At 34.0% G+C, this 24,342-nt stretch overlaps 1 protein-coding gene across 1 annotated transcript; it reads right to left on the reverse strand.

The window, feature by feature from the left end:
- Positions 1 to 1,752: 1,752 nt before the first annotated feature.
- LOC139855579 (uncharacterized) lies at positions 1,753 to 13,368 on the reverse strand. The gene is made up of 6 exons (XM_071844817.1): positions 13,263 to 13,368; positions 12,953 to 13,067; positions 4,896 to 5,001; positions 3,800 to 3,911; positions 2,437 to 3,357; positions 1,753 to 2,149 (listed from the first exon to the last, which is right to left on the reverse strand). Exons 1-6 carry the CDS (start codon positions 13,266 to 13,268, stop codon positions 1,964 to 1,966), a joined length of 1,446 nt encoding a protein of 481 aa, XP_071700918.1. The 5' UTR covers positions 13,269 to 13,368; the 3' UTR covers positions 1,753 to 1,963.
- Positions 13,369 to 24,342: the final 10,974 nt, after the last annotated feature.

The following is a 24,342-nucleotide window of genomic DNA, read 5'->3' on the forward strand; positions in this document are numbered from 1 at the left end:
CAATCGGGGGGGAAGCAGGGAGAAGCAAATTTTTTTTTCATTTTTTGAAAAAACTTTGTTCATGAACATTATAGATTTGATGAAAATATGAACATTTAATAAAGGCACTTTGTGATAAATGTTTTTATTTTGGCGGAAAAAGCTCGAAGAATTAATATATAACAATTATCGTGTTTTTCGAGCGTATGTTGAAATTTTAGATATTATGGTTTAGATATTAGGGTTTATAGGGTTTAGATGTTATGGTTTAGAAATTTAGGGTTTAGATTTAGGATTTAAATTGAGTTTTTAACACGAACGGTTTAAAAGTTTTGGGTTTAGGGTTTTGGGTTTAGGAACTAAACCCAAAACACTAAACCCTAAACTCTAAATCGGGCTAAATTTTACTTCACAAAACATGAAGAAAAAAAAAACGTTAACATCTAAACCCTAAACTCTAAACCGTTCGTGTTAAAAACTCAATCTAAATCCTAAATCTAAACCCTAAATCTAAACCCTAAACCCTAAATTTCTAAACCCTAATATCTAAACCCTATAAACTCTAATATCTAAACCCTAATATCTAAACCCCAATAGTTAAAACCTCAAAATACGCTCGAAAAACACGATAATTGTTATATATTACTTCTTCGAGCATTTTTCCGCCAAAATAAAAACATTTATCACAAAGTGTCTCTACTAAATGTTCATATTTTCATCTCATCTATAATGTTCGTGAACAAAGTTTTTTCAAAAAACGGAAAAAAAAAAGTTTTTGCTTCCCCCCGCTTCCCCCCGAATGGTTACTTCCCTCTTGATCCTACCACTATATATATATATATATATATATATATATATATATATATATATATATATATATATATATATATATATATATATATATATAAGAACTATTTAGGGAGAGAACTAAGGGAACTACGGTCTCTATACACATATTGATATTAGTCTGTCAAAAACCTTTTTAATACATATATTTTTTAATAATATTTCTGCACGTGGCACGTGACAGTATGTGATGTTCAGTCTGTGCCACGCGTACTGACACGTAGGCACACACTGAAACACAAGCTGACATGAGAGCACAGTCTATTACCACGCAGACTGGCACGTAGGTACAAACTGACACGTGACACAGACTAAGCCACGTTGACTGTCACCTAGCAGACGTGAGAATTATTTTTAATTATAAAATAAACACTTCATTTCTTTACATAGGATATCAGTCTGACAATGGTTCTGTAAGGTCTCTCCAATGAAAAGTTTTATCTGTATCATTTTACTATATATATAATAATTTAATAAAATGATTTAATTAATATAAAAATTTAATTTAAGGACGCTGATGTAATTTTGGTAACCTCCTTTACTAATTTAATTTGCATGCAACATAAGCAGTGTGCCTTTTTTTTTTTTTTTTTTGTCCCTCCCCCATGGGATCGGGGTTTAAGGTTGTCTTCCCACTTTCATCTGAAATTTTGAATTCTAAGACCCTCTATGAATTATAAGGCCCTCTTTACGCTCTTAAAGACCTGCTTTTGCTTTAACATAACTTAGATCTCGAGTAAATCACGAATAGCTTAACTCTACATCCCTAGTTGCTACTGCTTTACTAGTATCATATCATCGACAACATAATGCATGTAGCCAATGCATATATCACCAGAAAGAAGAAAAAAAGCAGAAACGCTTGAAATCCAACATCATATGTTACAAACAGTAATTTACTAAACAATAAAACAAACCCTTCCTAGACCATTAAAAAGATGACTTTTTTACTCTCTTTTAAGAAACAGCAAAGGATTCAAACCAAACCACCTATTGCAAAGGGATTTTATAAAAAAGATAAATCCAGTTGCACATAACAATATTATAAAAATGCATTACTGTTTCTAGTGCAGATTCTAAACTTAAGTTTGCTACAAATGAAGTAACGTGAAGTTACCGTTTACAATAAATAAGGCAGTCATTGGTAGTAGGAACGTCCATTCTCGCTGAGGTCAGAGCTAGCGCTGCTGCTCGTTGCAAGAGGAGAGTCTGAAGCGCTCCTCGTGACAGTTTTTATCGACTCGGATCTCACACTGTACACTGAAGAAGCTGGAACTTTTGTGATCGATGCACGCATATTACCTGGCATGCTTCGCCTTATATCCTGTATATGAACAAGAATACATTTTTTTTTAAAAGATACAAGAGTTGATTTTTATATCATTTAAAGAATTGTGCATAGAAGTGATAGAACATATGGAAACCTACTTGGTTTGTTTTAGTATAATATCCATCATGTCCTTTATTATAATAAAATAAACTAGCTTCCTAATGGTATAGAGGAGGTAATGTCGACCCATTTATTTACGAACGGGTCAACATGGGATGTGTTTGATGTCAAAAAGGTCATATCGATTAGCTAAAAAAGATGATAAATTATTAAATACATACCAAATGCCTTAACGCCATATCAAATGATTTCTTCGACAGCGATCTTCCAAAACCCTTGTCTTGCGAAACCGACAACTTCCCAGACGTAACATTCTGATCAGTGACCTGGTCTTCCTTCGGTGGGGCCAGCTTTCTCATGTTTACAACCCGTTCAACCATCTTAGTACCCATCAAAACAGGGTTAACATCGTCATTTCCATCCGAATATCCACGACTCCTCGTAACCGCAGGTTTCACACTGTTGCTTAAAGCGGGCCCTCTCGAAGGAGAGCAAGATGTCCTTTTTGGTACTGTTTTAAAGTTAGTTTCACTCGCATTCAATTTAACAGTAGGTGGGCCCGGCCTTTCTTTAGATGCTGAAGCAGACCTTTCGGGCAGAGATTTCTTCACAGTTTGTGATGTCTCGAGTGGATTTTTTGACGGTCTGGATTTAATTGATGGGAAACTACCACGTGATGGAGCAAGTAAACCAGATGGGTTAGAAGGTCGACCCGTTGGGGTTGAAGATCTTGATGTTGTCTTTGAAGCAGATATATTGGAAGGTCGGGTCGTTGCAGTTGGAGTTGAAGATCTTGATGCTGACTTGGACATTGGGGTGGAAGATCTTGATTTGGACTTAGAAGCAGCAGAAATTATGTTGGGCCGGGCTGTAGGAGTTATGGACCTCTTTGAAGGAGGAACGGGCTTAATGGAAGCAACTGTAGCCCGTGAAGTTGGAGTGGATGATCTCGATGGTTTTGAAATTGAAGGTGCAACAGACCGTATGGTTGGGGTTGAAGATCTGGATCCAGTTGATGGAGCCTTTCGAGACGGTGATGGTCGTCGAACGGTAGCATTGGAAGATTTTACACCGTTGGATGATGCTGGAAGTTTAGATGCTATTTGGGCTGATGAAGTACCATTCACAGGGAGATCTTCTAGCTGCAATGTCATAAAGGATAAAATAAATAAGGTATTGACACTGAATGAGTTACAAGCTCTGAAACGCGATAAAACAATTCATTCAAGAAGTTGTACAAAGAAAGAAAGAGTAATGTTTACTTGTGAACATCTCTAACAGATTGCATGATTTGAATTAAAAAAGGTCAGGGGTTCAAAAAGGTTGAAACTTGAAATTCAACAAAAATGTTCTTTTATGAATTAAACATCCTGAAGCATTTCAATTAACCAAGATAGATACTTTTTTAAATTAATATGACACTTAGAATTATATTTGACAAAATCATTATTTATAGATAAAGTTAAAGATTTTTAACAAGAAAATGCTTTTTGATCAACCCAACCCAGATGTTTTGACCCATTATCCAATCCGACCATATAAGATGACAATATAAAACCACTTGGAAATAAATAGTACTCTTACTCTAGACTCTGAGGATGTAGATTGGCCATTAGATATCAGTTTGTGACATGTAACATCTTTCTGTTCTTCCATTTCAATTGAGGGTGTTGTATCGCGAGGAAGTGAAAGAAGCCTGATTTCACAAGATACAAAGTATATGAAATCTCAGGTGTAAATAAAAGTAAAAACAGGAAATGAACAAACCAGAATTTGTACATTCACAAAGATTTGTGCAAGATAAAAGCTTATCTAAAAGCATATTACATGTCAACCACAACCATATAGGTTCGATATGTAGTGTTTAGTGAACTCTATATGCTTCATTGACCATTAACTTAACTGAATTATAAGTTGTAGCATCTAATCTTCTATTATAAAGCTAATTATATATACATACTCGGTGAATTACTAACATATTGCAACATTTGATTAGTCATACAGATCTGTAGAATTCTTTGACTTAGTCAAACATCTAAAGGGTAAATTATATGGTACTTTATGGATCAAAATGAGTGCCATCAATAACTTTGTAACAATCAGGCTGATATAAATGCAGTAGTACTATGTTCAGTTTTCACTTGCATATATGACTTCAATATTAACTATTTTTCACTATATATATTCTTATATCAAACGGACTTCCGAAGAAAGGGGGATGTTATAATTTACAAATATAAGGAGGATGCTGGTGACACCATTTCTGATTTTTATAACTTAATGGAGACCTGCCTTATGATAAAAATAAAAATAAATCAAAAAATTCCAGGTGGTCCATATCTTATCAGGTATAGACAGCAACTAGTAATTAATAAAGTACTCCTTTTCCCATAGCAACAAAAGCAAAATCCAGAGAGCTAAATTGCCGTGTATGAGTGGCGATTCTAGGATCAAAACTCAAAGGATCATATATACAATCTGAGTGATACTTTGCAATTTTCTTTTTTAAAGAATGGCTGTTTAGTTTTTTTTTTAAAAAAACATTAATTATAAAAATATATGAGGTCCTTTATTTAAATTAGTGGTGTCCTATATAATTTGAGTGATATTTTATAGAAAAATAAAAAAATCAATAGAACTCACATTAGTATCTACTACCAGTTTGAAGTTTGAGGCATACCAATCATAGTCTGAAGTGTTTTCAGAATTCAAAATATCATCAGCACCATCTGGACCATTTATCGTCAATCTTGTGTCAGACATCAACGGGTTCTCAGATTCAGAGTCTGCACCATACAATTTATTTGTCATAAATTTAGTTGAACTGTCAATGTTGTTTCAATATAAATGCTATTAAGAATCAAGATACCAAAAATAAAAAAACAAAAACTAGCCACTTTGCATCTGTGTTTTAATGTATGGCACTATTGCCATTATATGCATCAGTGGATTGTATTCTACAGCATGTGCATCAGCCCAATAAAATTGGTGATCAGATAAGAGGATTATGTGGGGACAACAGTCCAACAGTTTGCTTAGGATTCTCGATAACGGTCAACAAGGGATGACTGATTGCTAGCATGGGTCATAGTTTATAAGTTGTATCATTGTTACTTGTACCAATAATTGGTCCTAGTACAACTAACAAACCGTGACAACGAAACACGGATATAACTGCACTTACTATTTCTTACGGAGTATCATTCATCACACTGGTACAAGAGTTATAAAGCCATTGACTGTAACTTTGGACGTGAATGAGTTGTATATCAACTTTAAAATCAATATGATTAATGAACCTTCAAAGCACTTGATTACTACATTAAACTTGGCTCCTTAAAAATGTAACTAAACTAATGTTATATGCAGTAATTCAACAAAATAATATATACTCCGTATATCATATCTAAAATGCGAGAAAGCATGAAAAAAACTCCTGAATTAACATCGATTCACCAGGCCGAAATCACCTTTCGGTTTCACAGTCTAAATTTGAAGCAATATGTATGCAGTGAATACTACAGTAGTAATAACACTACAGAATTATTCATTACCACCATGACACATGTCCAGAATAATAATAATAATAATAATAACTTTCGGTTTTTCAGGGGAAAAAATAATAATAAATAACTCTGGTCATTTTTTTCTTCTCTGCAAGTTAAATTTTAGTGTCAAGTTTTTCAACACCTACAATATAATTGTCCCTTTTTTTAATTAGACAATTAATCATTATTCATAGCCTACTCCATGTAGACTATATTGGGACAAAAACAGGACAATCGTTTCGTCTTCCTAACGTTATTAGCTCATGTGGTAGTGGCTGCCTCTCTTAGCGAGGGTCAGGAATTCGACTCCCGTGTGTGCAGCATTGCACACAAAGTTGCCCCTTAACTCTTGAATTCCACCCAAGGGTGTCGCGTTGCGGGGGCGGTGGTGGAGGAGGGTTTTGCCGCCCATGCCCTCAGATTAGGGCCCCGTTTCATCCTGGGTAACAGTTGGGGCGGGTTATGCAACTGCGAGAGATGAACGTGTGGGTGGTTTAGTCCCTGGGTGATCCGAACTGCTGTTAAAAAAAAAAAGGACTTCTACCTAGCGGTATCTAGAAAAGTCTTCAACCTTGAGGTTGTGAGTTCGAGTCACGTGAATAAAAAGAGTGTGTCCGTGTGTTTGATGTTAAAAAAAAGATATTTATACAAAACTGTTATAAAAGTAATAATTGGATGATAATTTTATTATTATTATAGATATTGCATAGTATATTTGTTTTTGAGTATAAATAGGTGTGTTGAGTTAGAGTTTATTGTATGTATTTTTTGGTTAACAAAAACACTCTCTCTCTCTCTCTCTAGATTCCAAATGCCACCAAACTCTCATTGTACATTTTTCTATAAATAAAAAACCAATTACTCATACCTTTTGTTCAACCTTTGTTTTCTCCGTTTTACAGTATCTCTATCTCTATATACCTTCTACAGTCAAGAACCACTAAAGGTAGTTATAAGCCTACTGAATTATAACACGTTATCAGCACGATTATCTCAACATTTATACTAAATATGGTTGGCTCTGCCACCTAACTAATATATGGTCGGTTATACCACCTAAATGATATATGGTCGACACTGTCGCCTAATTTACATTTATGTTATCTAACATTTATTTATGTATACTAACATTTACATTTATGTTATCTAACATTTATTTATGTATACTAACATTTACAGTTATGTTCACTAACATTTATATTTATGTTATTTAAGTTATATATGGTCGGTTATACCACCTGAATTATATTTTCTGTAATCTAACTCTTATTAACTTCACTAACATTTATATTTATGTTATTTAAGTTATATATGGTCGGTTATACCACCTGAATTATATTTTCTGTAATCTAACTCTTATTAACTTCACTAACATTTATATTTATGTTAATAAGACCTCATGATTGTACGCAACACGTCATTTGACAACACGGTACTTTATGTACGCAACACGTCATTTGACAACACGGTACCATGGGTCGAGATTAATTCCGATCAATACGAATACGATGGGGTCTTTATATGTTATCTAACATTTATGATTACTTATGCAATTAATCATTATTTATTTCATGCATACTAATGTTTATTCTTAAATTTATAATCTTAAAAGTTAAAATAAAAAAAGTAGTTTGTATTTTTATTAAAAGTAAATCTTAAAAGTTAAAATAAAAAAGTAGTTTGTATTTTTATTAAAAGTAAATCTTAAAAGTTAAAATAGAAAAAGTAGTTTGTATTTTTATTAAAAGTAAATCTTAAAAGTTAAAATAAAAAAAGTAGTTTGTATTTTTATTAAAAGTAAATCTTAAAAGTTAAAATAAGAAAAGTAGTTTGTATTTTTATTAAAAGTAAATCTTAAAGGTTAAAATAAGAAAAATATATTATAATAATATATATTATAACTTAATATATATTATAATAATATCATTAATAATATAATATAATATGAACCTATATTCCCTTATGATTTTATTATTTGTAATCATACCATTATTCCTTTGTTTACTACTTATGAATCTAAACTAATTCTAATTGCATGTTGTTATTTATCTACGAAAAAAAAATATTATGATTATGATTTATGTTGTTCATCTTTCTGAAAATAGAAAATGTCAAACTTATCAAAGCTTGAGTTTGATGCCTTAGACGTATCGGGAACAAACTACACATCATGGGTTATGGACGTAGAAATAAATCTTGGATCATTGGGTATTCTAGAAACTTTAAAAGAAAATAATACTTGTTCCGATCAAGATAAATTAAAATCAATTGCTTTTATTCGCAAACATATTGATACCACCTTAAAACATATGTTTCTCACTATCAAAGATCCACATGTTTTATGGGAAAGTATCAAGAGTAGATTCGATAATCAAAAGGAAATATTACTTCCAGCTGCGAGGGAAGAATGGAGAAATCTAAGGTTCCAAGATTTCAAAAAGGTAAGTGAATACAGCTCGGCCATGTTCAAGATCCGTTCAAAGCTTCAATTCTGTGGTCAAGAAATAAGTGATGCTGATATGATGGAGAAAACTTTCTCCACAATGCATTCTGCAAATATAACTGTGCAAGAAAATTTAAGATTGCAGAATTATATAACTTTTTCCAAACTTCAAACTTATCTCTTAGTTGCAGAAGTTAATAAAGAATTACTGATGAAAAATCAAGAATCTCGTCCTACCGGTGCGCTAGCATTTCCTGAAGCTAATGCTATTAACAATAATAATAATAATAATAAAAGAAGAAATGCACATGGACGAGGGCGTGGAAGAGGTCGTAGCCATATTGGCCAAAACCATCATCATGGAAATTACCATAACAATAATAAAAATCATAACTATGTTCGAAATCATCCTTATGGTAATGGTCGTGGTGGTCGTGGTCGTGATGGTCGTGGTGGTCGTGGTCGTGGACAAAGAAATAATAATCCACAAAATTATAAAATCCAAACACCATACAATCCCACAAATCACAATGTTGAAGAAGGCTCTTCAAAGAATGTTGAAGATTCTTGTTACCGATGTGGTAAAATTGGCCACTGGTCTAAAAACTGCCGAACAAATCAGCATTCTGTTAATCGGTATCAAGAATCCCTAAAGAGAAAAGGAAAAGAAGCAAATCTTGTGGATGACCTTGATACAAAAATCACTGAGCCAACTTGTGACTACTTTAATGAATAAATTTCTAATATCTATATATATATATATATATATATATATATATATATATATATATATATATATATATATATATATATATATATATATATATATATATATATATATATATATATATATATATATATATATATATCCTATTATATGTTCTCGTTAAATAAATGGTTGTAGATTTTCAATCTACACCATATCTAGTTTACTACATATTTCCTTATTATGTGCTATCGTTTGTAACATGTTTTGAATGTAATATATTGATGAATTATATACTCATTATTTGTTTCTCATATTTTTTTTGAAGTTCATGATGTATACTGCTGGAGTAAAAAATCAGTCAAATGGTGGAGATATTTGTATTGCAGACAGTGGTGCCACTCACACCATACTCAAATCTAAAAAATATTTCACAGACTTGAAAGCAACGGAAGGAACTATACATACTATATCAAGTCCTGTGGACTTAATAAAAGGAATGGGAAAGGCAAAATTCATGTTACCAAATGGTACGAATTTTCTGATAAATAATGCCTTATTTTCTCCCATGTCAAAGAGAAATTTGTTAAGTTTCTCTGACATATACCAAAATGGATATGATTATCAGTCAGTGACAACAGAAAATGAAAAATATTTAAGTATCACTGATAAGAATCGTGTAATTGAAAAACTACCAAGACTTCATTCTGGTTTACATTATACACATATAAATGTACCTGAAGTAAATGTGGTAGTTAAAGAAAAATTATGTGATCCTGTAATGATCAGTTTGTGGCATGAGAGATTAGGTCACCCAGGATCAACAATGATGAAAAGAATAATACAAAATACACATGGACATCCATTGGCGGATCAAAGGATCCCTCATGATGCACTTATCCCATGTACATCATGCTCACTTGGAAAGTTGATAATAAGACCATCACCTCTTAAGGTTGAAAAAGAATCACCAATGTTTCTTGAAAGAATTCAAGGTGATATATATGGACCAATTCATCCACCATGTGGACCATTTAGATATTTTATGGTTCTAATAGACGCATCTAGTAGATGGTCTCATGTTTGTCTATTATCAAGTCGAAATATGGCATTTGCAAAATTTCTTGCTCAAATTATTAAATTGAGAGCACATTTCCCTGATTATACTATTAAAAGGGTGAGACTAGATAATGCCGGTGAGTTTACGTCTCAAGCATTTAATAACTTTTGCATGTCTATTGGGATTATTGTTGAACATCCCGTTGCCCATGTGCATACACAAAATGGTTTAGCTGAATCATTAATTAAACGATTGCAGCTAATAGCTAGACCATTGATAATGCGAACAAAACTCCCAGTATCTGTATGGGGCCATGCAATTTTGCATGCTGCATCATTGATTCGCATTAGACCAAGCGCAAGTCATACATATTCTCCTTTGCAACTTGCTTTTGGTCATCAGCCAAATATTTCCCACCTTAGAACATTTGGTTGTGCGGTTTATGTCCCTATCGCACCACCACAACGCACTAAAATGGGTCCTCAAAGAAGGATGGGAATATATGTTGGATATGAAACATCTTCAATAATAAGATATATTGAACCCATGACGGGTGATGTTTTTACAGCACGTTTTGCTGATTGTCACTTTAATGAAACATTATTCCCTAGATTAGGGGGAGAAATAAAAAATAAAGAAAATGATGTTTCATGGTGTGAACCTCAATTAATGTATCTTGATCCTCGCACAAAAGAATGCGAGATCGAAGTTCAAAAAATAATGCATATGCAAGAACTTGCAAATAAATTGCCTGATGCATTTACAGATACAAAAAGAGTGACTAAATCATATATACCAGCAGCAAATGCTCCAGCTCGAATTGAAATTCCAAAAACTGGCAATAATGTTATTCTTGAGTCTTTGCCACGCCAAAAACGTGGGAGACCAATTGGTTCCAAAGATAAAAATCCTCGGAAAAGAAAATCAGCTGATAATGAGGTAAAAGAAAGTGTTCAAGAAGAACTACAAATCAATACTCCTTCTGCAGAGGAGATTGATGATGTCAATACGGAATTTTCAATCAATTACGCACATTCAAAAATATTATGGAACCGAAATGAAATGAAAAATCTTGATGAGATATTTTCATATAATGTTGCATATGACATCATGAATGATGATGATGATCCAGAACCAAAATCTGTCATGGAATGTCAAAATAGACATGATTGGGATCATTGGAAAGGAGCAATACGAGCTGAATTTGAATCACTCAATAAAAGAAAAGTTTTCGGATCTATCATTCTCACACCTAAAGATGTGAAACCTGTGGGATATAGATGGGTTTTTGTGCGAAAAAGAAATGAGAAAAATGAAGTTACAAGGTATAAAGCTAGACTTGTAGCTCAAGGTTTTTCTCAAAGACCGGGAATTGATTATGAGAAAACTTATTCTCCTGTTATGGATGCAATTACTTTTAGATACTTAATCAGCCTGGCAGTTTCTGAAAATTTAGAAATGCATCTCATGGATGTTGTGACTGCTTATCTTTATGGATCACTTGATAGTGATATATATATGAAGATACCTGAAGGATTTAAGGTATCAGAAGCAACCAATGCAAAACCCAAAGAAATGTACTCAATCAAGTTACAAAGGTCTTTATATGGGTTGAAACAATCGGGTCGCATGTGGTATAAACGATTAAGTGATTACTTGATAAGCAAAGGGTATACCAATAATCTTATTTGCCCATGTGTTTTCATTAAGAAAACAACATCCGGATATGTGATCATAGTTGTTTATGTTGATGATCTTAATATCATAGGTACAAATAAAGAGATCCATGAAGCCATTCAACTTCTAAAGAAAGAATTTGAAATGAAAGATCTCGGAAAAACCAAGTATTGCCTTGGTTTACAAATTGAACATATGCCTAATGGTTTACTTGTACATCAAACAACATATATTCTAACGAATCAAAACAAGATTTGGTTGGTTATGCAGATGCAGGTTATTTATCTGATCCACATAAAGCTAAATCTCAAAATGGATATGTATTCCTAAATGGAGGTACCGCAATATCATGGCGTTCTCAAAAACAAACACTTGTTGCAACATCATCAAATCATGCCGAAGTAATTGCATTACATGAAGCCAGTCGGGAATGTTTTTGGTTGAGATCAATGACACAACTCATTACTGATTCTTGTGGACTAGAACGCAATAAAAGTTCAACAACTATCTATGAAGATAATGTAGCTTGCATAACACAGATGAAAGAAGGGTATATCAAAAGTGACCGAACAAAACACATACCCCCTAGATTCTTCTCATACACTCAAAATCTCATTAAGGACAACCAGATTGAAATGAGATATGTTCAGTCCAGCAAAAACTCTGCTGACCTTTTCACCAAAGCACTTCCAACTGCTATTTTCAGAACACACGTTCATAATATTGGCATGAGGCATGTTCAGAAGATGTAACAACTCAGGCGTTGCCTACTTGAGGGGGAGTCAACTCTATGCTGCACTCTTTTTCCCTTAGCTAAAGTTTTATCCCAAAGGGTTTTCTTTAGCAAGGTTTTTAACGAGGCAGTACTAGTTATTCACTAATAAAATTATCATCCAAGGGGGAGTGTTATAAAAGTAATAATTGGATGATAATTTTATTATTATTATAGATATTGCATAGTATATTTGTTTTTGAGTATAAATAGGTGTGTTGAGTTAGAGTTTATTGTATGTATTTTTTAGTTAACAAAAACACTCTCTCTCTCTAGATTCCAAATGCCACCAAACTCTCATTGTACATTTTTCTATAAATAAAAAACCAATTACTCATACCTTTTGTTCAACCTTTGTTTTCTCCGTTTTACAGTATCTCTATCTCTATATACCTTCTACACTCAAGAACCACTAAAGATAGTTATAAGCCTACTGAATTATAACAAAAACATTTTAATTCAAATAATGCTCAATTTGATTGCAAATTTCAATTAACATAAAAAACACAAATAAAGTTGAACATGAATTACCTAATGTTACTTCCAGATTCAATTTAGCTGCATCGAAATCGATAAACAGCGATAGATCGTCACTCATCTCCTTCTCTTTAATGCTCATTTCATCTTGTCGGTACTCAACAGACGCCTGTAAATATTCAAAAACACGATAGCCACAATAATTATAATTAATATTATTATTATTATTCATTATAAATCGAAAAATTAAACATTCATTTAACAAACCTAGATCTAACTCGGACATCGTAAACTATTACACACTCTACCTCAAATTAAACACGGAGCTTGAACAAATAGTTAAGCTTCAATTAGAAATACTTACAGACATTGGATGTATAACAGATTTTGGAAGAAATTTAAGAGCTGAGAATTCTGAGTTGAAATTATTTGATTTATTTTTGTCAGGTCTTTTTTTGGGTTTTGTATTGGATTCCTTTTTCACATAGAGATGTAGAGAGAGAAATTGGGAGTGGTGATGTGCAGTGTGTTAGTGTGAATGTTTTTTAAATATGCATATATAGTCACTCCACGTGAGTGAGACGAGGGAAGTCAGTAAGAATTTGAATTTAGTGTTTTTTTTATTTTTAATTCTTTTCTACGGAGTATTCTTTTTTTAAATTTAAAATTTTAATTTTAATTCATCACCACGCTCCTGGATCAATATATTGAAAAAACAATAAATAAATAATAATGAATATTAAATATTAATTAATATTAATATATTAATAATTAATAATTACAAAAACTAATACAAAAAATTAACTTTGAGTGTATTAGAACGAAAACTAGCTGAATCTGAAACTTTTGATTGTACATAGAGTTTATGACTAAAGCTGAAAACTCGAGTTTAATTTTTTAGACTACTGTCAACCATGACATCTGTCATACAACCACATTAGTGTCACCTCAGCGCCACCTCAGCAACTTCTTCTTATCACTTAACCCATCACACTCCCTAGTATCCACGACATACACTTTTATCATAAAATGGACCCATCAAAATTAATTAATTAATACAATGTATAACATTTAATCCGTATAGTACAAACAAGAAAAGCAACTAGCGCGCGGTTTAAAATGCTATTCAACGACATTTACCATCACTGGCTTTCCAATGGAGCTCCAACCACACTTGTTAACAATGGAGTCTTTGCAAGGGAGCTCCAATCACGCTTGCGTTGAGAGTAGTCTTAGTAAAGTAGTTGAAACTTCTTGTAAATTAATTTAGAATTACTTAATTAAAAATATAAAATAATATAAAAAAAGTATTTAAGTAAATTTATAACCATAAGTTCTACTTTTTTAAAAACCTTATTTTAAAGGCTTATTTTTCTAGAGCTTGTAATTTTCATTATTTTAAAAGCTTATTTTTCTAGAGCTTGTAATTTTCATAATGTCTACATTTTATGTACTATCAAAACAAAGTTTATGGTTTTGAGCTTTTCAAAATCATAAGTTCAAGCTATTATAATCCTTAGTAGAAATATAAACAGAAATAGAAATTTGGGAGTCATAATAAATATCGAAATCAGTGGTTCTCTTGGGGTTCTTCAGTCTCGGATTTTCCTTTTTAGCACTCATCACAACATATGATTCATAGTTTTATTGTAACAGCCGAACCCAGGGGATTCCCGGGTGCATCAGTTCAGTCACCCCGTAGCATGATATTGTCCGCTTTGCCCGTAGGCGCACGACTTTTTCTTTGCGACCACATACGAGGAACACTTTCCAATGAGGTCACCCATCCTAGTAGTGTCTTCGTTCGAGCACGCTTAACTGCAGAGTTCTAATGGGATATGTTGCGCTTGTGGTTCTAAAATGCGTCATTTTAGGAAAGGTCTTCACACCCTTATAAGGCATTATTCGTCCCCCTCTCCAACCGATGTGAGACGGATGTTACAATCCTCCCCCCAATGGGACATAACGTCCCTGCTGTGCACGTTATACCGGGGGCTGGCTCTGGTACCACTGGTAAGAACCAAGCCCAGGGGAATCATGGGTGCAACAATCCAGTCACCCCGTAGTATGATATTGTCCGCTTTGACCGCAGGCGCATGGCTTTTTCTTGGTGACCACACACGAGGAACACTTTCTAAGGAGGTCACCCATTCTGGTAGTGCCCCCGTGCGAACACACTTAACTGCAGAGTTCTCATGGGATCTGTAGCGCTTGTGGTCCTAAAACGCGTCATGCTATGAAAGGCCTCCACACCCTTATAAGGCATGCTTCGTTCTCATGTCCAACCGATGTGAGACGGATGTTACATTATTCATCAAGGTTTATAGTGAGAACATAGCCACTACCTCAAAATCAAACTTTCAAAGTTATTCTTTTACGATTGACTCATCCTTATAGTGTTATTAATTTCACAAATACAGCTTCTCATTCTCAGCGCACTCTCATTTGTAGAGTAAGAAATTATATCGCGACTACCCAAACAGAATTTGGCAAGTACCACTGCTACAAAATTTAAATTCACAACCAAAATTTGTATTTGTTCCAACCATCTCGTAAACCCGTGCAAAGGATAAGTTGGCTCACTTGAAGAGAACCTTTCCGGTCAATTGCAAATTTCTTTACCATTTGATGATTCAATCAAACATTTGAAAATCATAGTGTTATCCGGGATCAATACACTAATCACGTGATAAATACATACCTGTGTCGCACACCCATTTTTATAACTCTCACTAGTTGTCCAATTCCCATTAGCTCGATACTTCCGACGGTTATCAAACTCTCACTGAATACCCACAACGTCAACAATATCCACAAAACTCAAGTTCTAGATCTCATGCGATTATCCACTTCTACCATCGCATATATAGTTTGTTATCTCCGTGCATTTTACTTGTTGAAAAAACCATCAACCAAAACTCGACAACCAGTCGAACAAGTTATATCTGACAACCTTTACAACCAATTTCTCAAAGTGATAAAAACTCAAACATCACTCGCATATTCCAAATACCTTGGAATATCCATCTAAACATTTTGGTCTCCCGTTCCAAAAACATGCAAGTGCTCCAACTCCTCCGATAATTTGCACTTTCAGTATACAAATGGATGTGTTTCAGTTTGTTACCTAATGACCCAAAACTAGGAGAAAATCCTTCATATGAGCTCTTGTACCAAACTTACATCATTGAAATTGAATCCATCTCGCCCCAAGTTTCTCAAGACGAAAGTTTTCCACGTTTGTAACATCAAATTTAAAAGTTCCACTAGGAACCACACATAATCGAAAATAATATATGCAAATCAAAGGTTTGATTATCACCGAACATTTACCACTTTTAGATGGTGACCAAAAGGGGTTGGAAAGGGTCACAAAATAACTCTTACTCGCTTATAGACTAGACTAAAGTTTTAAATTTGTCTTAATTCTAATTACAGTAAATGTTGTAGTGAAATGATTGCTTGATAAGGTGGGTTTCTCCAGTAAAAATCAATTTTTCTCTTTCATCTGACCTATATCCATTCATGATTCATCTTTGCAAGATTTTTATATTCTTCTTCACCCACAACCCTTTTTTTATTTGATTGTTGTACTTTGTGTAGTGATCCGAACTTTTCCATGTTTATATATATTAATTGAGATTGATGTTTACATGATTAAATGTTTCCAACATGTTAAGCAATCAAACTTGTTAAGACTTGATTAATTAAAATATGTTTCATATAGACAATTGACCACCCAAGTGGACCGGTGATTCACGAACGTTAAAACTTGTAAAAACTATATGATGACATATATATGGATATATATATAGTTAACATGATACTATGATAAGTAAACATATCATTAAGTATATTAACAATGAACTACATATGTAAAAACAAGACTACTAACTTAATGATTTTTAAACGAGACATATATGTAACGATTATCGTTGTAAAGACATTTAATGTATATATATCATATTAAGAGATATTCATACATGATAATATCATGATAATATAATAATTTAAAATATCATTTGATATTATAAACATTGGGTTAACAACATTTAACAAGATCGTTAACCTAAAGGTTTCAAAACAACACTTACATGTAACGACTAACGATGACTTAACGACTCAGTTAAAATGTATATACATGTAGTGTTTTAATATGTATTTATACACTTTTGAAAGACTTCAATACACTTATCAAAATACTTCTACTTAACAAAAATGCTTACAATTACATCCTCGTTCAGTTTCATCAACAATTCTACTCGTATGCACCCGTATTCGTACTCGTACAATACACAGCTTTTAGATGTATGTACTATTGGTATATACACTCCAATGATCAGCTCTTAGCAGCCCATGTGAGTCACCTAACACATGTGAGAACCATCATTTGGCAACTAGCATGAAATATCTCATAAAATTACAAAAATATGAGTAATCATTCATGACTTATTTACATGAAAACAAAATTACATATCCTTTATATCTAATCCATACACCAACGATCAAAAACACCTACAAACACTTTCATTCTTCAATTTTCTTCATCTAATTGAACTCTCTCAAGTTCTATCTTCAAGTTCTAAGTGTTCTTCATAAATTCCAAAAGTTCTAGTTTCATAAAATCAAGAATACTTTCAAGTTTGCTAGCTCACTTCCAATCTTGTAAGGTGATCATCCAACCTCAAGAAATCTTTGTTTCTTACAGTAGGTTATCATTCTAATACAAGGTAATAATCATATTCAAACTTTGGTTCAATTTCTATAACTATAACAATCTTATTTCAAGTGATGATCTTACTTGAACTTGTTTTCGTGTCATGATTTTGCTTCAAGAACTTTGAGCCATCCAAGGATCCATTGAAGCTAGATCCATTTTTCTCTTTTCCAGTAGGTTCATCCAAGGAACTTAAGGTAGTAATGATGTTCATAACATCATTCGATTCATACATATAAAGCTATCTTATTCGAAGGTTTAAACTTGTAATCACTAGAACATAGTTTAGTTAATTCTAAACTTGTTCGCAAACAAAAGTTAATCCTTCTAACTTGACTTTTAAAATCAACTAAACACATGTTCTATATCTATATGATATGCTAACTTAATGATTTAAAACCTGGAAACACGAAAAACACCGTAAAACCGGATTTACGCCGTCGTAGTAACACCGCGGGCTGTTTTGGGTTAGTTAATTAAAAACTATGATAAACTTTGATTTAAAAGTTGTTATTCTAAGAAAATGATTTTTATTATGAACATGAAACTATATCCAAAAATTATGGTTAAACTCAAAGTGGAAGTATGTTTTCTAAAATGGTCATCTAGACGTCGTTCTTTCGACTGAAATGACTACCTTTACAAAAACGACTTGTAACTTATTTTTCCGACTATAAACCTATACTTTTTCTGTTTAGATTCATAAAATAGAGTTCAATATGAAACCATAGCAATTTGATTCACTCAAAACGGATTTAAAATGAAGAAGTTATGGGTAAAACAAGATTGGATAATTTTTCTCATTTTAGCTACGTGAAAATTGGTAACAAATCTATTCCAACCATAACTTAATCAACTTGTATTGTATATTATGAAATCTTGAGATACCATAGACACGTATACAATGTTTCGACCTATCATGTCGACACATCTATATATATTTCGGAACAACCATAGACACTCTATATGTGAATGTTGGAGTTAGCTATACAGGGTTGAGGTTGATTCCAAAATATATATAGTTTGAGTTGTGATCAATACTGAGATACGTATACACTGGGTCGTGGATTGATTCAAGATAATATTTATCGATTTATTTCTGTACATCTAACTGTGGACAACTAGTTGTAGGTTACTAACGAGGACAGCTGACTTAATAAACTTAAAACATCAAAATATATTAAAAGTGTTGTAAATATATTTTGAACATACTTTGATATATATGTATATATTGTTATAGGTTCGTGAATCAACCAGTGGCCAAGTCTTACTTCCCGACGAAGTAAAAATCTGTGAAAGTGAGTTATAGTCCCACTTTTAAAATCTAATATTTTTGGGATGAGAATACATGCAGGTTTTATAAATGATTTACAAAATAGACACAAGTACGTAAAACTACATTCTATGGTTGAATTATCGAAATCGAATATGCCCCTTTTTATTAAGTCTGGTAATCTAAGAATTAGGGAACAGACACCCTAATTGACGCGAATCCTAAAGATAGATCTATTGGGCCTAACAAACCCCATCCAAAGTACCGGATGCTTTAGTACTTCGAAATTTATATCATATCTGAAGGGTGTCCCGGAATGATGGGGATATTCTTATATATGCATCTTGTTATTGTCGGTTACCAGGTGTTCACCATATGAATGATTTTTATCTCTATGAATGGGATGTGTATTGAAATATGAAATCTTGTGGTCTATTGTTACGATTTGATATATATAGGTTAAACCTATAACTCACCAACATTTTTGTTGACGTTTTAAGCATGTTTATTCTCAGGTGATTATTAAGAGCTTCCGCTATCGCATACTTAAATAAGGACAAGATTTGGAGTCCATGCTTGTATGATATTGTGTAAAAACTGCATTCAAGAAACTTATTTTGTTGTAACATATTTGTATTGTAAACCATTATGTAATGGTCGTGTGTAAACAGGATATTTTAGATTATCATTATTTGATAATCTACGTAAAGCTTTTTAAACCTTTATTGATGAAATAAAGGTTATGGTTTGTTTAAAAATGAATGCAGTCTTTGAAAAACGTCTCATATAGAGGTCAAAACCTCGCAACGAAATCAATTAATATGGAACGTTTTTAATCAATAAGAACGGGACATTTCAGTTGGTATCCGAGCGTTGGTCTTAGAGAACCAGAAAATTTGCATTAGTGTGTCTTATCGAGTTTGTTAGGATGCATTAGTGAGTCTGGACTTCGACCGTGTTTTCTTTAAAAATGATTGCTTAACATTTTTGTTGGAAACTATATATTTTTAACATATGAATATTATGTGATATATTAATCTCTTAACGTGTTTGATATTATGTGATAGATGTCTACCTCTAGAACAAGTCCCATTGACTCACCTAATAATAATGAAGAGTCAAATGTAAATTGGAATGATTTGTGGACTGATTCACAAGTTCCCGAAGAGGAACCGGAAGAAGAGTCGGAACCGGAAGAAGAATCGGAACCGGAAGAAGAATCGGAACCGGATGAAGAAATAGAACCGGTGGGGGAAATAATAAAACGGTTAAGTAAAAGAAAATCCTCAACCAACCGACCAAAGTTAATTATGGTCAATGGTGTTTCCGCCAAGGAAGCAAAATATTGGGAGGATTACCAATTCTCCGATGAATCGGATTCCGACGAGAATTTCGATGATGTTATAGAAATTACCCCAACTGAATTTAAAAAGGCAAAAGAAAATAATAAGGGAAAGGACATAAAAATAGAGAAATCTAATTCCAACCCCGATGAACTTTATATGTATCGTCAACCCCCGAAGTCCTTAAGTTGTAACAATGACCCGGGAACCTCTAAACCACCAGGTTTTTCTAAACCAATGTGGACAACGACGGCTCGTATTAGGGGAACATCATATATCCCTAGAAACTTGGCAAAACGAACCAAAACCGAAGAAGAAGAAACGAGCGAGTCGGAATAAGATAGTTGTATTCGTGTGGTGTAATATATGTAATATAGTGTTCTTATGCTTTATGATATATGTAAAAATTGCTTGTATTAATAAGTATTTTTTTTTATGAAACTAACTCTTGTCTATTTTACAGTTTAAAAACACAAAATGGATAGACAACCCAATATTTTAAGAGACCTACCCGGAGACATGATTGATGAAATCTTGTCTAGAGTCGGCCAGAATTCCTCGGCACAACTATTTAAGGCGAGATCAGTTTGTAAGACATTCGAAGAACGTTCCAAGAATGTCTTGGTTTATAAGAGACTTTCGTTTGAAAGATGGGGGATATCACATTGGGAAACCCATAAGTTACGATGTGTTTACTTTGACGCATATATTGCGGGGAACCCAAATGCTATTTTACGCAACGGGTTAAGAAATTATTTTGACTCAATATATCCGAATATTGGACTTCGTGATTTAGAAAAAGCGGCTAACATGCAACATAAAGAAGCATGTTATGCTTACGGATTAGTAATGTTCGCTTCTCACCAAAGTGAGAACAAGAACATCGGGCTACAACTATTAAACAAAACGTTTCCACAAGTGACGGAGTCGGTAATTGGGGTAAGAAATGAGGTTTTTAGATTATTACGGGACTGTTGGACATTACGTAACCCTCGTCCCTTTGACGACGTTACAACACGCTGTCTTATCAATGGCCATAACAGTTATGTTGCACAAGACCAAGGATGGGAAGTAGTCCTAGTAAAACCAGAATGCATGACTTGTTTCTGGACGTATGAATTACGTGTCTTTATTGCCTTTGCTGAACGACTTGTGTACTAGCTAGAATTATCTTCACAACTATCTTGTATCAAAGTTATTGTGTGCTATATTTCATGCTTTATGTAAAATAAGCGGTATTGTAAGTTTGTAAAATATTGTATAAAAGTTTGAACGCGAAATATTATTATAATCAGTTTTTCATATAGAATTGTAGTAGTTGAATTGTATATTAGCTACTAAGTATGAACTTAACGGGTAGGTACTACCCGAATTTAAACTTATAAAATGCTAATATGAAGAAAAAGCTTTTATAAATGAGTTCATATTATGCTACGGAATACTATTAACTACTCTTAATATTCTGTATGATTAACTTGTTCCATTTAACTATTTTGAAGGAAATGGCACCGACTACTCGACACACCGTGAATATGAATGAAGAGGAATTCCGTACTTTTCTAGCTTCAAACATAGCCGCAGTACAGGCTGCGCTACATACCAACAATAACCTTGGATCTAGCAGTACAGGAAATCGTGTAGGATGCACCTACAAAGAATTCACTGCCTGCAAACCTTTGGAATTTGATGGAACCGAAGGACCAATCGGATTGAAACGGTGGACCGAGAAGGTTGAATCGGTGTTTGCCATAAGTAAGTGTACTGAAGAGGACAAAGTGAAGTACGCTACGCATACCTTCACAGGTTCTGCGTTAACATGGTGGAATACCTATCTAGAGCAAGTGGGACAAGACGATGCGTACGCACTACCGTGGTCAGCATTCAAGCACTTGATGAACGAGAAGTACCGTCCCAGAACCGAGGTCAATAAGCTCAAGACAGAACTTAGAGGGTTACGAACCCAAGGATTTGATATTACCACGTACGAAAGACGATTCACAGAATTGTGCCTATTGTGTCCGGGAGCATTCGAAGATGAGGAAGAGAAGATCGACGCGTTTGTGAAAGGATTACCGGAAAGAATCCAAGAAGATATAAGTTCACACGAGCCCGCCTCCATACAACAGGCATGTAGAATGGCTCACAAACTCGTGAACCAAATTGAAGAAAGAATTAAAGAACAGACTGCTGAAGAGGCCAATGTGAAGCAAGTCAAAAGAAAGTGGGAGGAAAACGGTGATAAGAATCACCAATACAACAACAACAGCAATTACAACAATAATCACAACAATTATCCCAACAATCGCAACATCAATCGCAACTACAACAAATGACCCAACAACAACAACAACAACAACAACAACAACAGCAACTACAACAATCATCCCAACAACAATAATAACCGCAACAACAACAACAATCAGAAGCAGCTATGCCAAAGGTGTGAAAAGAATCACTCAGGGTTCTGCACCAAATTTTGCAACAAGTGTAAAAGAAATGGTCATAGCGCGGCGAAGTGTGAGGTCTACGGACCAGGGGTTAATAGAACGAAAGGAACAAATGGTGTCGGAACGAGTAATGGCGGAGCAAGTAGTGTCGGAGCAAGTTATGCCAATGTAGTTTGTTATAAATGTGGAAAACCGGGCCACATTATTAGAAATTGCCCAAACCAGGAGAACACGAATGGACAAGGCCGTGGAAGAGTTTTCAATATTAATGCGGTAGAGGCACAGGAAGACCCGGAGCTTGTTACGGGTACGTTTCTTATTGACAATAAATCTGCTTACGTTTTATTTGATTCGGGTGCGGATAGAAGCTATATGAGTAGAGATTTTTGTGCTAAATTAAGTTGTCCATTGACGCCTTTGGATAGTAAATTTTTACTCGAATTAGCAAATGGTAAATTAATTTCAGCAGATAATATATGTCGGAATCGAGAAATTAAACTGGTTAGCGAAACATTTAAGATTGATTTGATACCAGTAGAGTTAGGGAGTTTTGATGTGATAATCGGTATGGACTGGTTGAAAGAAGTGAAAGCGGAGATCGTTTGTTACAAAAATGCAATTCGCATTATACGAGAAAAAGGAAAACCCTTAATGGTGTACGGAGAAAAGGGCAACACGAAGCTACATCTTATTAGTAATTTGAAGGCACAAAAACTAATAAGAAAAGGTTGCTATGCTGTTCTAGCACACGTCGAGAAAGTACAAACTGAAGAAAAGAGCATCAATGATGTTCCCGTCGCAAAAGAATTTCCTGATGTATTTCCGAAAGAATTACCGGGATTACCCCCACATCGATCCGTTGAATTTCAAATAGATCTTGTACCAGGAGCTGCACCAATAGCTCGTGCTCCTTACAGACTCGCACCCAGCGAGATGAAAGAACTACAAAGCCAATTACAAGAACTTTTAGAGCGTGGTTTCATTCGACCAAGCACATCACCGTGGGGAGCTCCTGTTTTGTTTGTCAAGAAGAAAGATGGTACATTCAGGTTGTGTATCGACTACCGAGAGTTGAACAAACTTACCATCAAGAACCGCTACCCACTACCGAGAATCGACGACTTATTTGATCAACTACAAGGCTCGTCTGTTTATTCAAAGATTGACTTACGTTCCGGGTATCATCAAATGCGGGTGAAAGAAGATGATATTCCAAAGACTGCTTTCAGAACACGTTACGGTCATTATGAGTTTATGGTCATGCCGTTTGGTTTAACTAATGCACCAGCTGTGTTCATGGACCTTATGAACCGAGTGTGTGGACCATACCTTGATAAGTTTGTCATTGTTTTCATTGATGACATACTTATTTACTCAAAGAATGACCAAGAACACGGTGAACATTTGAGAAAGGTGTTAGAAGTATTGAGGAAGGAAGAATTATACGCTAAGTTTTCAAAGTGTGCATTTTGGTTGGAAGAAGTTCAATTCCTCGGTCACATAGTGAACAAAGAAGGTATTAAGGTGGATCCGGCAAAGATAGAAACTGTTGAAAAGTGGGAAACCCCGAAAACTCCGAAACACATACGCCAGTTTTTAGGACTAGCTGGTTACTACAGAAGGTTCATCCAAGACTTTTCCAGAATAGCAAAACCCTTGACTGC

The sequence above is a fragment of the Rutidosis leptorrhynchoides genome, chromosome 6 (assembly GCF_046630445.1).
Source record: "Rutidosis leptorrhynchoides isolate AG116_Rl617_1_P2 chromosome 6, CSIRO_AGI_Rlap_v1, whole genome shotgun sequence".
Lineage (NCBI taxonomy): Eukaryota > Viridiplantae > Streptophyta > Magnoliopsida > Asterales > Asteraceae > Rutidosis > Rutidosis leptorrhynchoides.